General features: G+C 39.7%; 1 protein-coding gene across 1 annotated transcript; it reads right to left on the bottom strand.

Moving 5' to 3' along the window:
• Nucleotides 1-1,343: 1,343 nt before the first annotated feature.
• On the bottom strand, nt 1,344-6,393 carry LOC125331146 (transmembrane 4 L6 family member 1-like). Its single transcript, XM_048315080.1, has 5 exons — nt 6,129-6,393; nt 4,311-4,397; nt 4,073-4,221; nt 2,512-2,692; nt 1,344-1,885 (listed from the first exon to the last, which is right to left on the bottom strand). The coding sequence occupies exons 1-5, from the start codon at nt 6,303-6,305 to the stop codon at nt 1,871-1,873; spliced, it is 609 nt and encodes a 202-aa protein (XP_048171037.1). The 5' UTR covers nt 6,306-6,393; the 3' UTR covers nt 1,344-1,870.
• Nucleotides 6,394-16,882: the final 10,489 nt, after the last annotated feature.

Genomic DNA, 16,882 nt, shown 5'->3' with positions numbered 1-16,882 from the left:
TCTCTTTTCAACTTTCTCTCCTTCCACACCCAATTTAAACTTGCAGATAGTTTTTCAAACAGTGCATCTTCACACACAAAGACACCATACTACACAGATGCAAGGAATTTTGTGTGTATACACATGCAAATATTCTCCTTCCTCCCCCTCATAGCAGGACAGGACAGGGATAGACACTACAAAGAAATGGCATTAAATAGCATTAAAGTCCCTCAACGATTTCTATGTATTTAGGTATGAATAAATGCAAAATTCAGGTATCCTGAGATTCTAAACACAAACTCTTTTCATCTGAGAATTCTTTTTCTGGTGTAGATATATGTGGACAATTCTGTTTTCACAGTTAACTTGTTTTTTTCAGGTATGTATTTGTACAGGGCAGACTTGACTGTGCAGACAGCCTGAGATACACCTGAACTTTCTGGCTACCTTTAAAGACCACCCTCCTAGGTACAAATAGCCTAAGGATGCACTGAAACCCACAGGAACTTCTTTTTCTCCTATGAATAGAAACTAACTAATGAGGAAAATAAGTAAGTAATGGATATTTTGAACCAAACCACTACACTTATTTTCAAAGACAATATGAACACCTAAATTCCAAAACTGAGCCTCATTTCTTTGAAATAAAGAGCATGTCACTTTTTGGTTTTCACTTGAAAAATGTCATTGCCAGCAGAAATGCTGCCATGCTGACTTTGCCAGCAGTGCTGTTGGCAGCACATTATTCAGATGTACTTGTGATGAAACTCTAATGTGCTACAAGCTACACTTAGAGGTTCTTGCGCAGGACCCTACAATAATGACTTCAGGCTGATAACTGGTGAAGTCAGGTATTTCAGATTAATCTGTCTTCACTGACCTGAATTTGGACTGTATTCCTTGAATGCTGTGAGGCCTGAGGGTCTGCTGAGTGAGGTGAAAAACAGGAGTCCTGTCCACATTTGTTTTATCTCAGGCCTGTAATGGAGCAATCAGGAGATGATCCCCCTTGGGAGGGCAGGAGGGGCTCAAGAGCTGGGCTCAGCTGTGCAGGGACCCCCTCAAGCTCCCTGGGCTGGCCATCAGTTGGGAACTGCCAGCCCTGACCCAGGACTAAGACTCCACGTGTGCAATTGTGTCTGTTGTTGAACCCTTATTATGAACAAACACCTGTTTCAGTAAATGAGCCAAACCAAGCAAGGAAGCAGTTCCCACTCTGGCAGAGACTGCTGGAGAGGAAAAACAGGTTATAACCTGACTGCATTAAATCCATATTCTCATGCCACCACGGCCCTTTACTCCAAGACCAGACAAGCAGTGTTTCAGCATGGGCAGGGAAGGAATCACTGACACCTTCTGGGTATTTTTAATACAAATCTTTATTTGTGAAATACAGGGGAAGTTCAGAAAAATCCCCAAAAGCCCTTAATCATCCACATTTTACTGCTGCTTTGGTTTTGGGCCAGCTGACCAAAACCCAGTATTCACTTTTATCCAGGCTAGACTAGATTTGGTTTGTGTTCATTCCAAGATCAGAATGAAAGAGCAACTTTATTGGGAAAGCAGTACAAAGTACAGCTGTCGTGTCAGTAGAAAGAGAAAAATAAATAAAGCCACTTTAGTGACCTATGTTCAGACTGTTGCCTGTACCAAGATGAAATGAACCAAAGAAATTCAGGATACATTTTGCCTTTAGGTTTAGGCAGGTTAGTGGAAAACCTGCATATGACTCCAGCAACAAAGGCTGGCCCCAAGTCAGTTAAATTCATGGCAACAGCACAGCTTGACAACAATGCATATTTCAGCATGCATGGAATGTTTTAAAAAAAATCCACAGTATTTTCATTACAGCACACACATGCACCGATGTCAATGCATTATCAGGTTTCTAGCAAACATATGTCTGTGGGGGGAACAAAAAGAAAGAAACATATTAATGGAAAGAATGCTAATATTGTATCCAACTAAAAATGCAAAAATTAACCTGACCACATTTAGAAAACCATAGCATAGCTCTTCTATACTGCAGTTAGAGCCAGGAAGACAGGAGGAAGAAAACAATAATAGCTTTGAAAGAGCCCCAACACTCAACTATGACAATTAAAAAGGTGAAACACATGCTTACCTACAGTGTGCAATATAAATTATATCTGGTTCATACTTTAAGCCACGGCACCACACTATGCAACAACAGTTTAGGCAAAGACCACAACCACCAGGAGATCTGTATCTCAGTTTTTTCACCTATACAGTGCTGATGATCACATGTGTCACTGGACAGAAAAAAGCCCTCTAGCTCCTAGCTCTCATGCAGATTAACATGACTGTGACAGCTGAGGAATCAGCTGAAATCATGTGATCAAACACTGCATGAAAATTCTAATCACAACAGGGCTATAGAAACAGCTGCACAGGGAATTGTTGCTTAAGAATACCTAAAGAGTAACTGCTGAGTAAGACTCCACAGGAGCATAAGTAACAAGTTTCATGTTCATCTAAGAAGCATGGGTATATCTACAAATTACTTACCTCCTCATGACTGCAGCACAACCCACACAGTCCTCCAAGAATGCCATTGATTATCTGTATGAAGCACAGAATGAATTCTATTCCTCCCAAAACAAGGAGGATGGAAAAGAGGGTGACGTTCCACTGCACGATGTTTTGAGGTTCCTGACATTCAGACCACTTGTTATACTCAAACAAGTACCTGTACACAGCAATTAAAAGCATATTGCATTGTGTCAGAGTGGGATACGTGGGATACTTACCATATACTAGAACCAAATTATGTCTAGTCTGTAACTGCATCAAGGATATTCACTCTATAGAGTCCCAATAGGCTAGGTTCCCTTAGGAATAAATTCCTAATAGAATAGAAAAAACAATGGTTTACTCCATGCAAGGTTAGTTTGGTTTAGGAACAGGTTGAAATAACAACCACACATTTTTGCTAAGTCTTAATTCTTTTAAAAAAATAATCTAAGCTATAAAGGCATCATTTCCTATTGCTGATTGAAGTGAGGCACAAACTCAAGAAAGCTGAAAGAGTAAAGGTTTCTCTCAAAACAATCACAGAGTTTTTCATGACTGGGCCTTTTTTCTAAAGATAGCAGTCACTGATCTGAGGCAAATGGGTCACTCTCCTGTGCTGCTGTCTTTGGGCCCTCACATGCTTACTTGGATGAGCCAAACACAGAAGAAATTTGGAGGGGTACTGCAATATTTAAGGTGTTACTGCTCATTCACATTTTGGGAACAACAGCACTTGCCTTCAGCAAGGATTTAACCTAGTTCTTCTACACTCAGTCACAGTAAGGAGGATGGAGAAGGAGGAATGATCCCTCTTGAGAGAGATACAGGTGAAATATAAAATTCAAACTCTACTGCAAAGAGCTTTATGTGGCTTCTTAGTCCTCCAACTGCCTCTAGTCTGGCATAAGACATAAGCTGTTTCTAGATACAGCCTTGAGGTTGCAAAACATACAAACACTTTAAAAGCATGCCATGATATAAACCGTATCAGGATTTATGTGCATTAATGGGGAATAGCACACTGAGACCTTTTTTGCAGGAGAACCCTAATTAGGGATCATTAGGAGCTTCTTGCCCTCTCTGCCCTGCGGTGTACAAAGATCCTTATAAACCTTCTCAAGTTTCATTTATGAGGTTCTATGCCATTGTCACTTATGTGGGCATTGTGCCACTTTACGCTGGTGGAAAGCAGCTTCAGAAGCAAGTCTGACAAAACAGATTCTTACACAAATCATAAGACAAATTTCTTAACAACCACTATTCCTAGTTTGTAAATCCTTCAAAGTCCTAAAACTTAATACTTTGTTAGAGATGTTCATGGACATGAACAGTATATGATGTATAGATTTAATTACCTATATGTATTTCCATTGTTTTGGTTTTACACTGTAGCAGCGAGGGTATCTGATGCCATTTGTTAAGTTCTTAGTAAGTGAGAAGGATAAAGTTATGAACAGATCTTGGTATATGGTTATTGGACATTGCTGAAAGGTACTGGAATAAAGCCCATGTGTACACGGGGAAGATACAACATCCTCATGAACAGAAAACTTACCCCCCAGAGGAGTCAGTGAAAGGATAGATCCAGTTTCTCTCTAGGTGTGTAAAACAATATGGTCCTTGAGACAAGCCCAGTGCTGAAATGGTTATACAGTATCCAGAGCCAAGAATCCCAACAAAGGCTGCCAGAACTGAGGACAGCATCTGCACAGCAGAGGTAAACATGAGCTTTCAGTACAGCCATCGCCTTGTCTTTGGGATTACCTGGGACCGGGGTATATGGGATTGCTTACCGCACAGCTCTTTCCACAGCCCTCATGGCCGAAGCACCCACAGTCATCACTGTGAAGCCCAATGAACACCGCAGCTGGAATGAGTACCTGGATATGGAGCAAACAAATCACACTATTCCTTTTGGTTGCACAGAGAGGGCAGATAAAAGGCAGTCTTTGAATTGCATTCATTTATGCTGCTTCTTGCCAGTCAGCCTGTACAGGTGATTCAGCTTTACTCCTATTTAACACAGTAGGCATCTTGCTACTGACATCACCAACATCAGAACAGGTATATTTCTATTGCCACTTTGTGTATGCACAGCACTTAACCATAGAAAGAGACAGTTGAGGTACTGATACATTTCAACTATTTCAGCTTTAAAAGTTTTTGTTCACATTAAAGGCTGTATAATAAAAATAAAATGCTTTGCAAAAAAAGGCATTAACTTTATTCCAGTGAGGACTACAAAATAACTTTTTTTGCAAAACAACTACTGCCAATATACTTGTTGCTTAAGAGCAATTATCACTGCCTGTGTGACAAACCAGTCTGACTAGAGTAGAAAGTCTAGTAAAATTTTGCTCAATTCAGACAAACATCTCATTACAGACATCTACTTTTTTCCAAGATTTCACGACCAGTTTCCAGTGACAGAAATGCAAAGTAACAAAGCAGAAGCTATCCATGAGAAACATAAAGCCTCCATACTCCAGAGCTTTTAGCATAAAATCAAGAATGAATGGAGCTGATTAAAAAGAGGATCCTCCCACCAGCAATAATAGCACTTAACAGTGTCCACTTATAAAGACTCTACACCCAAGAGTACCCCGGAAAACCATAAAGAGTAGAGAGTTATTTGCAAACTCCACAGACTTTCTTAAGGAGAAACTAGAATAAGAACTATACTATTGAACAGACACATACTTGTCAGCCCTCACTCAAACCCATTGCTGAGTCCCAATGCTTCAGGTCCAGAAGAGGTTGTACAAGGGTGCTGCAGGAGAAGTTCCATTGATTTCACTTGTATTATTCTGTGTGTAAAGCCTAGTCTTTGCAAACCCCACTCTAGGTCCCAGTGGGGCTGTAACACAGCTGTAAGCACCTCTCACTACACAAAGCACCTTAGCATGCAATTTTTTTCAATTTGTGATTTGAGGACAGCTTGAGATCATAGAATCATAAAGTGCTAAGAATTGGAAGGGACCTATAACCTATTTTTAAGAAGACTTCTAAAAGCAGATGAAAAAGGAAGCCTGGAGTTAGGGGTCTTAAATATGCTACAGTGTGGTCCACAAAACTGAAAAGGTAGAAAATAAGAGCTTCAGATTAATGATATCCTATAATGAACACACTCAATCCTTGCATCCTGTTATTCAAATGCAAAGCTTTGACAACTATCACTCAATTCCTCTGAATAAATAGCTTAGGCAGAGAAATAACTGTCAACATGTCAGATAATAGAAATTAAGGAACTGTATCTAAATGCTCATTAGTTAGGGACATTTAAAAGGAGAATGGCTCAATAATATAACAAACTTAAGATTTAACCCTTTATGCAAACTGTTATCCACTGAGAGGCTTGGTTTCACTTTTGCATTTGGATTCTGTGCCCCAGACCCTATGGTTTTTCAGCTTTAAAGTGCCATCATGTTGCAGATAAGATAACCAATAGTAACTAATAATAGATATGGGATAATATAGCTCTTTTTTTATACAACTCCAGAGACTCTGGTTGACAAGATATTTGATGAATAAATTCAGGTAACCACTAGAGAAAGAGCAGTACCAAGTACCTCCAAAATAAACTTGAAAGAAGACACCGGGTTATTACTTACCAGAAAGCCTCCACCTAGAATGCCATGAAGGCACTCCACATATTTGCTGAGGTGATGCTCTGAAGCAAATCTTGTTTCGCCATTGGGAAAATAAAGTAAAGTGTTGGCCACAATGCAGAGGAGGGCAAGGATGAGCAACTTATAACCAACACATCTAGCACATCTTCCAAAACACATATTCTTAGCTTTAAAAATCCTCCTCCAACTTGTCCGATCCAACCTATCTCACACCCTTCCACACCTAAAAGAAGATCAGTGTTTATTCTCACCTCCTTAAATACCAGGGGTTACCTAGCTACCTGGATGACGTTTACAACCCTTCCTAACCACCATTCCCAATTGTAGAGTGAGAGAGCAAGCATGGCAGAATGCCACCGCCCTTTTTAAATGCAATAATTATAGATGAACCAAATGCAATGAAGGAAATATTGAATACTAGCTGATTTCACACTAATATATGATGCTTTGAATAATCACTGGTGAACATGATTACATGTGAAGAACAGGCTTAAACCACAACAAAAGTTCTGTTGGGAACTGAAGGAAAAATGTTTTGTTTTCTTTGTTAGAAGCAGCTTTGAATTTTAGGTTTATAGACTGATTCAGAACAACCTGAAGCCAGGGAAAGACTTCGCTGACTTCAACAGCACTGAGTCAGAGTTTTGGGTATAAACAGAATAAGGTCTACAGCAATGAGGAGTATGTGGAGCAACCTCTCACTTTGCTGTCCTGTTGACGGAACAGAAAATCTCACCAGGACACTGGAAAACAAATAAAAAGAACAGGTAAGCTTCTTAGGAGTGTCCTTGTTCTTGCCATTGTAAGATGAGCTGAATTTAGATTAACAGTCAGTTACTAAATGGTTTGGTAACAGCTAAACCAAGCAAACACTCGTGAAAAATACTGCTCAAAAAAAGCAGGATTATAAAAGAGAGTCCGTGCACCAAATATCATGTATAGAAACACACACAAAAAGAACAATGCCAAGAAAGAAACAGATTTTATCCAAGGTTTCCAAATGGTGTTTCATGTACCAGTACATTAATTTCCATAGTAAGTGGAGATACAAAGTGAGCTATAAAAATTAAGATCTAGCCTTTTCTCTTTTCCCTCATGCACATTTTGCTAAAACAGCCCAAAGCCTTTTTCTTTGCACACAGCTCAACACAGAGGTGTGAGCTGCCAATGACCACTGCTATCATGTGACAGCAGGTAACTAAAATGCACAGGCCCAGACTAGATCCAGGTGGTGCTGCTGCCATCACCACAGTACAATGTAATTCTCATTGCAAAACCAGAAGCTGGACAAATGGAGTTTGGGAATGTACAGGATATTAGAAAACTATAATGAAACTTTTAAAAAATACTCATTCAGGTTTCTTTTTTTGAACGTGGGGTAGGGTGTGTTTAATTGCTAAATAACACAGTAGACATAAGTCCAAGTCAAGCCCATGCTATTCTTGCAAGAGATGTGAGCAACACTTATGCTGAGAAAGAGTGTGCAAAAATAAAAAGTGGGGGGTGAAGCAGGGGAAGAGAGCAGTCTGGTGCAGCTGTGGCTTTGTGATGTAACTTCTCTGGGTATTGTGGCTGCTGACCTTGGAGACTTCCTTCATTATGAGAAATATCCTCCAATTGTACAAACATAGGCTGGCCATTATTGTGTGCTTCACCTCTAATGACTAAAACAACCCTAAACATTATCCTGCAAGTTTCCTCTGCAGAAGAAAACAGACGCTCAGCTGAAAACTTCCTTTATTTTGTTGGGCTAAAAAAACCCCAAACCACTCCTTCCCCAAAACCCGCCACCCAATACTCTTCCCCCATCATATACCACACCAACATATCGCCTGTGGGACATGGATTTAAAACCCTAGCCCTAACCATATATTTGAAAACTGTTCTATTCACAACTTAAATAATGGTTTTCTAAATACTTCATTAAAAAAATTCACATAAGTGAGAACTTCCTATATTTAAAATCAATTCTATATTTAAAATAACACATGTGGGGCATTGCATGGGCATTGCAGGCTGCAGTTAGAACCAATACCTCTCCAACAATACACTAGCAGTTCAGATCACTTTCCGGTATAGAATCGTATTACAAAAGCTCAGATTACAAAAATCTTGAGCTTTCTCAACTTCATGTGCCTGTTTGCTTCATAAATCCTAATTTTACTACTTGGTAAAGTGAGAAGCAGTGGATTTTTGGAATGCCTTGTGGGCATGATGAGTTTTAAACTATGAAATATACTCACAGATGAGCAGTAGCCAAACACAAGATCTTCATTAATTTGAGAAAGAGCAGGGCCTAAACTGCAGCTTCTGACATGCTCCAGTACTATCAGGCATTGGAGTTTACACTAGAGTAAATAAAACCAGAACTGAGGTTTGAGTCTTTTATACGAGAATCATACTGTTTGCACTTGGAGAGGTGAGGTAATTGCTTACTCTCTTACAGATGCTTCCCCACGCCCCACAGGAAACTACACTATTTCTCTCACACAGGATGATTTCTGTAGCTCTGATGCCTATCATGGACAAAGAACATGCATTAAAAGGCAATCCAGCATTCAGTATTATTAAATACAATAAAAGTCTAGGCTAAAGCCTAACTTTAGACTATAGGTCCAGCCCTCAGCTCTGGCTGAGAAGAACCTCCAGCAGTGTGGTACAGGAAGGACAAGATCATCAAAGAGACAGTGAAGCAAATTTGTGTAAGGTCCAGCAGGTAGGACCATTGTCAAAGACTTCCATATCCTCTCCTGGCAGGAGAGGTTCATAAACCATTACAACAACTGGCTTGTGTCCCCAGATCATCAGTTCTGCTGGTTAAATTTGTCAGCAGAGCACTGCTATGAAGGGCAGGACACTTACCCTTCAAGCCTGAGAAGTGGCTGAAATTGGATGCCTCGTCCAATTACTGAGGTGCTTATTAGCAGGGCTATTTTCACATAGAAGGATCCAGCCATCCCTCTATAAAACAACCCCCCCAACCTCAATAGTCCCTGTTGCTTTGGTTCTTCTGTTGCAGCCTGCTTCTGTCGCAAAATGTAAATGCTAGAAAGAAACTAATGTTTCCTGATGCCAAAAAGTGGAAGAACTCAAAACTAGTAGAAGAGCTCTCAGCATTGAAGCTCTGAAAGGTTGAGTATTCTCTAGCTTTCTGGATCTGCTTCTCAACCAGCACAAGAGCAACAGAAATCACTTTCTTCAGCTCAACAGAGTATTGGAAACATTCGCTATATTTTTGGACAAGTTTACCTACAGTAAAGACGATCAGTTTATCAAAGACTGTAAAAAAAACTCCTACCCAAACCCCACAAAACCACAGAATCTTAAAAAGAAAACTGGGAAGTATCATATTTCTCCTACAGAAACAAATTACTCCAACTACAACCACATCTAGCACTTCCATCCTGAACCAGATTCCCAAAAGGATTCACCATAATCAACAGAAGAAACTGAGCTGCAACAGCAAAGTGCCACACAAAAAAGGAGACTCCACTAATATATTTTAATAATCCTGGAAACACCCATGTCACTCTACTGAAGAGGAAATCAAGCAGGGCAGAGGGGAAGGATATCTGCAAAGTAAGTGTTGAATTGCTCAGACAGACCCAGAGCCATCACACCTGTCAGCATGCTGTCAAGAACAGGGTCAGTCTCCCCAGCTGGACACTGGGCATGTTACTACATTTGAACCTGCTGCACATGCACAAGTTAAGGCTCCTGTGCACTGAGGATGCCACAGAACCCTTTTTCCTTTGCCCTCCAGCACACTGTCAGAACATTCTGGCTGCTCTTCCCTTAATGGAAATGAGATTTCTATAGCTTGGCTATGCCAAGTTCCCAGTGTTCACCTTGTTAATCCTCCCCAGACTCAATGGTTTGTTGGTTTGGTTTTTTTTTTTACCACCAGAACAGGTTCTTATTCCTTATAATTAGACATAGGATGAAACATCTGCATCAGTGTTTTCAAGCAAATAAGCAAGCTCCTGACTTAAAGATGCCAGAAAGAGGGAAAGATGTTGCTCTACTGAAAAACGTAACAGGTTTCTTCCCAACAGTTTCTTCTAACATTCCAAATAGTCAGTCTTACTGTTTTATCCTGACTTTTAGACACCGTCAGCCACTGTTTGCTAAAAGACGCAATAGTGATCAAGGAACACAGATGAAAGAGACATATGAGAAATGTCTTCCAATGATCTTGAAGACAGAAAGAAAGAAAGAAAGAAAGAAAGAAAGAAAGAAAGAAAGAGAAAAAGAAAGAAAGAAAGAAAGAAAGGAAGGAAGGAAGAAAGGAAGGAAGAAAAGGAAGGAAGGAAGGAAGGAAGGAAGGAAGGAAGGAAGGAAGAAAAAGAAAGAAAGAAAGAAAGAAAGAAAGAAAGAAAGAAAGAAAGAAAAAGAAAGAAAGAAAGAAAGAAAGAAAGAAAGAAAAGGAAGGAAGGAAGGAAGGAAGGAAGGAAGGAAGGAAGGAAGGAAGGAAGGAAAGAAAGAAAGAAAGAAAGAAAGAAAGAAAGAAAGAAAGAAAGAAAGAAAGAAAGAAAGAAAGAAAGAAAGAAAGAAAGAAAGAAAGAAAAGGAAGGAAGGAAGGAAGGAAGGAAGGAAGGAAGGAAGGAAGGAAGGAAGGAAGAAAAAGAGAAAGAAAGAAAGAAAGAAAGAAAGAAAGAAAGGAAGGAAGGAAGGAAGGAAGGAAGGAAGGAAGGAAGGAAGGAAGGAAGGAAGGAAGGAAGGAAGGAAGGAAGGAAGAAAAAGAAAGAAAGAAAGAAAGAAAACATTTGAAGCAAATACAATTTTTTTTACATTAATACACCTGGTCAGGTGTGAATCAAGGGGGCTTCACTAATGCCACTGCCATTTGGACACCCTATGCTACAGCTTCTACCAGAAAGTCTCAATATAACTTTTCTTTTCAGAATTTCTGGTCCCACCCACCATCAGAAAAAGGTTTAATGGAGGAAAGTGGATCTCATGGAAGCGCTGGCAGGATGTGGTAACTGTATGGACTGCAGGTGAGACACATCATAGGAAATAATAGCATGGGCTGCGCCGATTCATTTGGAAAGACTGGGCAACACAACACAGATTATTAATTCCCGCTTGTATTTGCTTGTAAGCTGTTCTCATTTGGTATTTTACTGTTTAATAGGTTGCTGCTCATGAAGGCCAATGCTAGCTCAGACAATTGCTGGGAACATACTGGAAATGTGTGGTCACCTGTTGGCTAAACTAAGGGCAGGCTCTTGGCCAGCTGTGCAGACAGAGCTCCTGGTGACCTTAGAACAACTCTAACTCCCTTTGACCCATCCATGCTGCCATCCATTTCTCAATGTCTAAATGATGCATTACCCATGTTTTCCAGCCATCATCCACAAAAACACTGTGCTGCAGTTGTAACTGTCCTCACTACCTCTCAAGTGCACATTGGTTGACAAACTCGACCTGGACGGCTACAAGAGGAAACTGCTCATCATGAAGTCCTTGGTGCCTATGGTCTCCTGGCCACAGACAGAAGAAAGTCTCCAGATTACTTTCATCAATTAGATCACAACTCCTCAGATGAACTAAAGAGCTAATTATGAGCACAAGCAACTACCTATTGTCATGAGAGCAATTACTCCTAACACAGCTGTAACACACATGCATGTGCTTGCTTGCCATCTCTGCCACCACTTTGAGACAGAAAACTGATCTGAACCAGAGAAGTAATCTTGGAGTGAGCGCTCACACTTCTATGTAACAACACACATTGACACATACAGAGAACATTTAATTTATTAACAATGCTGCTCTAAGAAGGAGTCAGCAACAATGCAACAAAAGTAGTTTTGCCATTTAACCAACCAGTTTGGAGACTCATAAGCTTACAATCAGGGCAGAGCTACCACTAAATGAGTGTATAGAAATTCCTCTCTTTAAAAAGGAACCCATAAAACTTGCTTAAGAACAACTATTACTGACCCAGGACTTGCAATGCCACAATCAAATAAACCACTTCAAACACTGTTTTCTGGTGACATACAAAAACCATGCTGTAGCCTGCATTCATTAATTCTTCCAACAATGTTATTATGGTAAAAGTAGGACATAGGACAAACAAATTCTTTTTCTATTTCTGCAACAGCCTCTGGGTGAAACCGTGGCCTTGCAAAATGGCCAACAAAAGTTTGTTCCCCTTGGACTGTACTATTTAAACACAGGTTTGCATTTTGGATTTCTAGTCTATCCCTAAAAGTGTGGCATTCTTGCAAAAGTTAAACAAGTATGAGGAATTACCATCACTGCACTATAAGCATCCTCTCTTCTACACTGTGTGTTTGTAATGGCTGTATGGATCAGAAAACTGGCATTAGCTTAGCATACAAAGCCTGCATAGCACAGCACAAGGAACAAATGGTCTTCCAGCTTGCAGTGTGTCACTGATGTCTCCCCTCCCCTGCAGCAACCACAAAAACCAGACACTGAAAACATGGAACAAAAACTACCAGTGTTATGTCTTTGACTCTTGTGGTACAAAAGTCAGTCATTAATTACCTTTGTGTTTCTCATAAAGTGATCCTGTTGGTAGTGAACTTCTAATCCAGAAAAAAAAAAAAATACTATCTCTATCATACCATGTACTTTAGATTGATAAGCTCAAAAAAAAGGAAAGAAAACTGAAAAGCAACAAAGTCATTGCCTGGGTTGTTTCCTTAGCATATGCTTCATACATTGCTCATGCAGTCTTGCCTCTGGAATTAACCATTAGTGAGTTCATGTCAATTAAATATTTTAAATTATTCTTGCTGAACAATCCCACAGCTGCTGCTCGGCTGGGAACAGTCTACGTATTGATTCCACAGCAGCAGGATAGGAAGTGAATTTTAAATTTAACACGTCTTTCACATTAGAATGACTGATATTGCAGCATGTTGTATTTACTTGTGTATCTTTCAGCATCGGTAATAGCTGAATCAGACATCACAATCAGAAAAGCAAATCAGACATGACCACAAGACTCTTAAAAGATGATTTCCTAAACTGCAATCCCACCCTTCCATCAATCTTTGCTATCATCATTTAAATTGGAATTCTGAAATCCATTTAACTATATACACTCAGTGCTCTGAATCTTTGCTGCAAGATGGTCCTTAAAATGGCTGTCAATCATAAAGCCGACTATTTCATGGTCATGTTCCTCCAAGGGGTACATCAAGACCTTAAAAATGCTACACAAAGGTAGTACATATTTTTAGTAGAACAGAATTTTTAGGAAAACCCCCCAAAATTATTAAAAATATTTTTAAAAACTAATAAAAAGAACCAATTAAAAACCATGATTAAAGAATTAATTAGTCTACAGAAGACCCTTTTTCATCTAAGCAATGGAGAAAAGCAGAAGAAAATAACATTCAATGCTAATTATGATTTAATTAATTCTTAGTCTTTTTTTAAGGTAACATACTGGAACAACACAACTAAGACTGTATTCTCTGTAAATCTACAAAACGTGTCTACCATGTGGTACTAGATACAGCACTCTACTGCAGCTGCTGTTTTCACAAGGTCTTTCAAACTCCCTGTCAAACAGATATGGTGCCATTCTAATGAACTGCAATTGGCTTGGGGGATGGGGAAAGACTAATTTCCTGAATTAAGACTTTTCTATTCTTTTGTACTATAATTACAGGTAAAGTAGTTGTGTCATTTGTGTACCAAAACATGGAAATTAGTGCTGCAGAAATACAGATGTGCTCATTCCAGAGCAGCATTCCATCACACAGCCATCTCCTCTGGGGTCAGATCCTGCCCATGGGACTTTCTGCCAGTCCCCCGAAGATGAAGTACCCCAAGAATTCCACCAGCTCCCTCTAGTGATAATCAGGTTGTGACCAAACAGGTTCTGCTGGGCCCATTCATGGGCCTCTGCCTCCAGCGGCCTCTAGCTCTCAAGTCTTCCACAACAGCACCTGAAATACTATCTCCAGGTGAGAGGCATCTGCCTTTGGTACAAGAAAACAATGCTCAGTAACAGCTCCTGGTGGCACAGGATCCAGGCGCAAGGCACCCTTATGGGAAGAGGAACTGAACTAAGGCATCATGCCCTCCAAGTCAAACCTTGAGGCTTTGACAGGACAGGATTTGGTTCAGGTGCTAGTTCCAAAAGAGAGTTCTTCCAAGAACAGACTTATAAATGGTAAATTAAAAACCAAAATAAAGCAACTTTCATCTTTTACAGATCTTCACAGCAGAAAAGTAGCCCTGCTCTGTGCTCTCCATAAGCACAAAGACAAAGGAAACAAAACAAATTGGAAGTTTGCACTAAAGGTGAGGAGAAAAAAACTCAAAAAAGCAAAACATCACAGCCTTTCCCCAGCATCTGTGCTGAATCAGGTGGAATTTTCCTCCAAAAAGTCAGGCACCGTCTTTGAGGAAACTGCAACCATGTCAACAATAGTACTTGCCTGTCAGGCAAAACATCCTGGGCTTTTTTGTGTTACACTCCATTGACTCCCAGGATTTAGATCAATTACACTCTGCTCTAAGATGAAGACATAGGGCTTACTAAAGGAGCACTACTTAGAGGCATACTAAGGGCTCAAGGAAAATTAAGATGTGTCCTGTGGAACCATTACAATTACAGAGCCATTACTGCATTCTTCATAGGCAGACTTTGTAAGTGGGTTGCTGGTTAATCCAGCCTATGATTAATGTGCAATGAATATAAAATATTACCACAAAAGAAATTAGTTTCCATTCAATTTTCACTACAATTTATTATTATTATTATTTTAATTATTAAACTCTTCCTATCTCAGCCCATCAGTTTTCTTGCTATTAACCCTCCAACTGTCTCCCTATCCCATCAAGGGCAGAGTGAGAAAGCAGCTCTGTGGGGCTGAGCTGCTGTCTGGGTTAAACCATGATAAGTATCTAAACAGTGCATTGCTAAGTAACACTAACAACAAGGTTCTATTAAAGTTTACTGTTAGGAAGTTGGTCTTGACAATGCTAGGATCATGAATGAATGAATGAATTAATGTTGCCAAGACAGAATCTCGATCTTGTTTTTAACTATTTAAGATTATAAAACAGTAATCTGAAAAACATAAGACATTTCTACTTTTCTGTCAAAATAAAATGAAGACCTAATATTTATAGGCTCATTTTGCAAAGAACTCAAAGATCATCCTTAACATTGTAAATTATGTTTACAAAGAGCAAAAAGAAAAGTAATCACCATTGGTTAGAGGGTACACAATTGTCAGGGCTATATAACCTTGCACAGCTAATAGAGCCACTTTATCTTAATGATAAGGAGTCACAGTACCTTAGAAGTCATGAGAGACACTTCTATCTTTCCTTGACTTAAAGAAAAAAGGCTCAGCTGTGGACACAGCACCACAAGAGTAACTTCACCAACCCTGCATTTGCATAGTTCTGCATGGAACTATGGCACAAGGCTGAACTTAGATTGTGAACTATAGACAAAAGGCTGATCTACTGAGGCTAGTGAAAGCGGGCAACACCCTCATCTCCTGGACTCAGCTAACACACACCTGTCAGTCTGTCCTCTCCTGGAATCTCACATCTGCTCTGCAGAATAAGAAAACAGGCAGAAGAGGTTGGAACTCCATGCCTGTTCTCCTTTTGCACCAAGAAGGCTTTGTGCGAAACAAAAATGAGTTCCTTTAGTCAGGCAGAGTTTTACATTAACAGAAAATATATATTTTTTTAAATGTGAAAAGTAACTATCCTGTCGTGTAAGAGTAGTAGAGGTTGGATTCTCTGATCATCTTCTCAAATAGTCTTCACACCCACTAGAACATGTTTTATTGCTAAGTACTTTCTCACTTGTGGTCTAAGTCCTTAGCTATCTGGAACCAGTCCTGTTCCAAAGCCCATGCAGTTGGATTTGAGTAGAGAGCAGGCCTCAAGGCAGCTCGAGGATCCACCACAGTAAAGCAATTAATCTCAGTTCTAATGGCAATACATTTTCAGAGCTAGATTTTCTGCTGCTTGAAATGCAGAAATAAAACTTAGCACCCATAAAAGTTCTGTCTCCATTAAAAATTAACTACTATATACCTGTAAGATGAAACTTACCCCCATGTTGTGAACTGTCCTACTGGAACCAGAGGATATATTCATACAAATGACAAAACTAGGATCCTAATCCATGCTCACTTTATTAAAGCAAAGGACTGTATTAGGCTAGACACCTCACACTAGTACAGAACTGGAGAAAATTTAAGGAGAGCAATTCCACGTTGGTAGTATAAGCCATAAGGAAGTGGCCTCAAGTTGTACCAAGGGAGGTTTAGATGAGATATTAGGAAAAATTTCTTAACCAAAAGGTTTGTCCAGCCCTGTGGTGGAGTCCCCATCCCCAGAGGGATTTAAAAGTTGTGTAGATGTGGCACTTGGGTACATGGGTTATGGTGGCCTTGGCAGTGCTGGGGAAATGGCTGGACTCAATGGTCCCAGAGAGCTTTTCTAAACTGATTCCATACATCTATGATAATCTGAAACAATTGAGAAACACCAAGGTTTAGATGGACACTTGGAAATTATAGGTGTTACCATATGAAAGACAAAATACTATATGGAGCCAAAGTCCTCTAATAGCTATATAATATCTATATCCATAAGACATTTCAACTTTATAACTATTTATTTGTTATGTTCAAATACAATCCTGCCAATAAATTAAAGTAAACACTTCTATCTAAAGTACACAAACTCAGACTAACACAGCCTGGTACTTA

This window comes from Corvus hawaiiensis, chromosome 10 (genome assembly GCF_020740725.1).
Source record: "Corvus hawaiiensis isolate bCorHaw1 chromosome 10, bCorHaw1.pri.cur, whole genome shotgun sequence".
Classification (NCBI taxonomy): Eukaryota; Metazoa; Chordata; class Aves; order Passeriformes; family Corvidae; genus Corvus; species Corvus hawaiiensis.
The sequence above is the reverse complement of the archived record's forward strand: the minus strand, read 5'-3'. Positions and strand labels throughout refer to the sequence as shown.

Coding starts and splice junctions, on each gene's coding strand:
- LOC125331146 (XM_048315080.1), bottom strand. CDS start 6,305: ATGTGTTTTGGAAGATGTGCTAGATGTGTTGGTTATAAGTTGCTCATC. Junction 4,398..6,128: donor TTCTAGGTGGAGGCTTTCTG/GTAAGTAATAAC, acceptor CTCCATATCCAG/GTACTCATTCCAGCTGCGGT. Junction 2,693..4,072: donor TTCACTGACTCCTCTGGGGG/GTAAGTTTTCTG, acceptor TGCTGTGTACAG/GTACTTGTTTGAGTATAACA.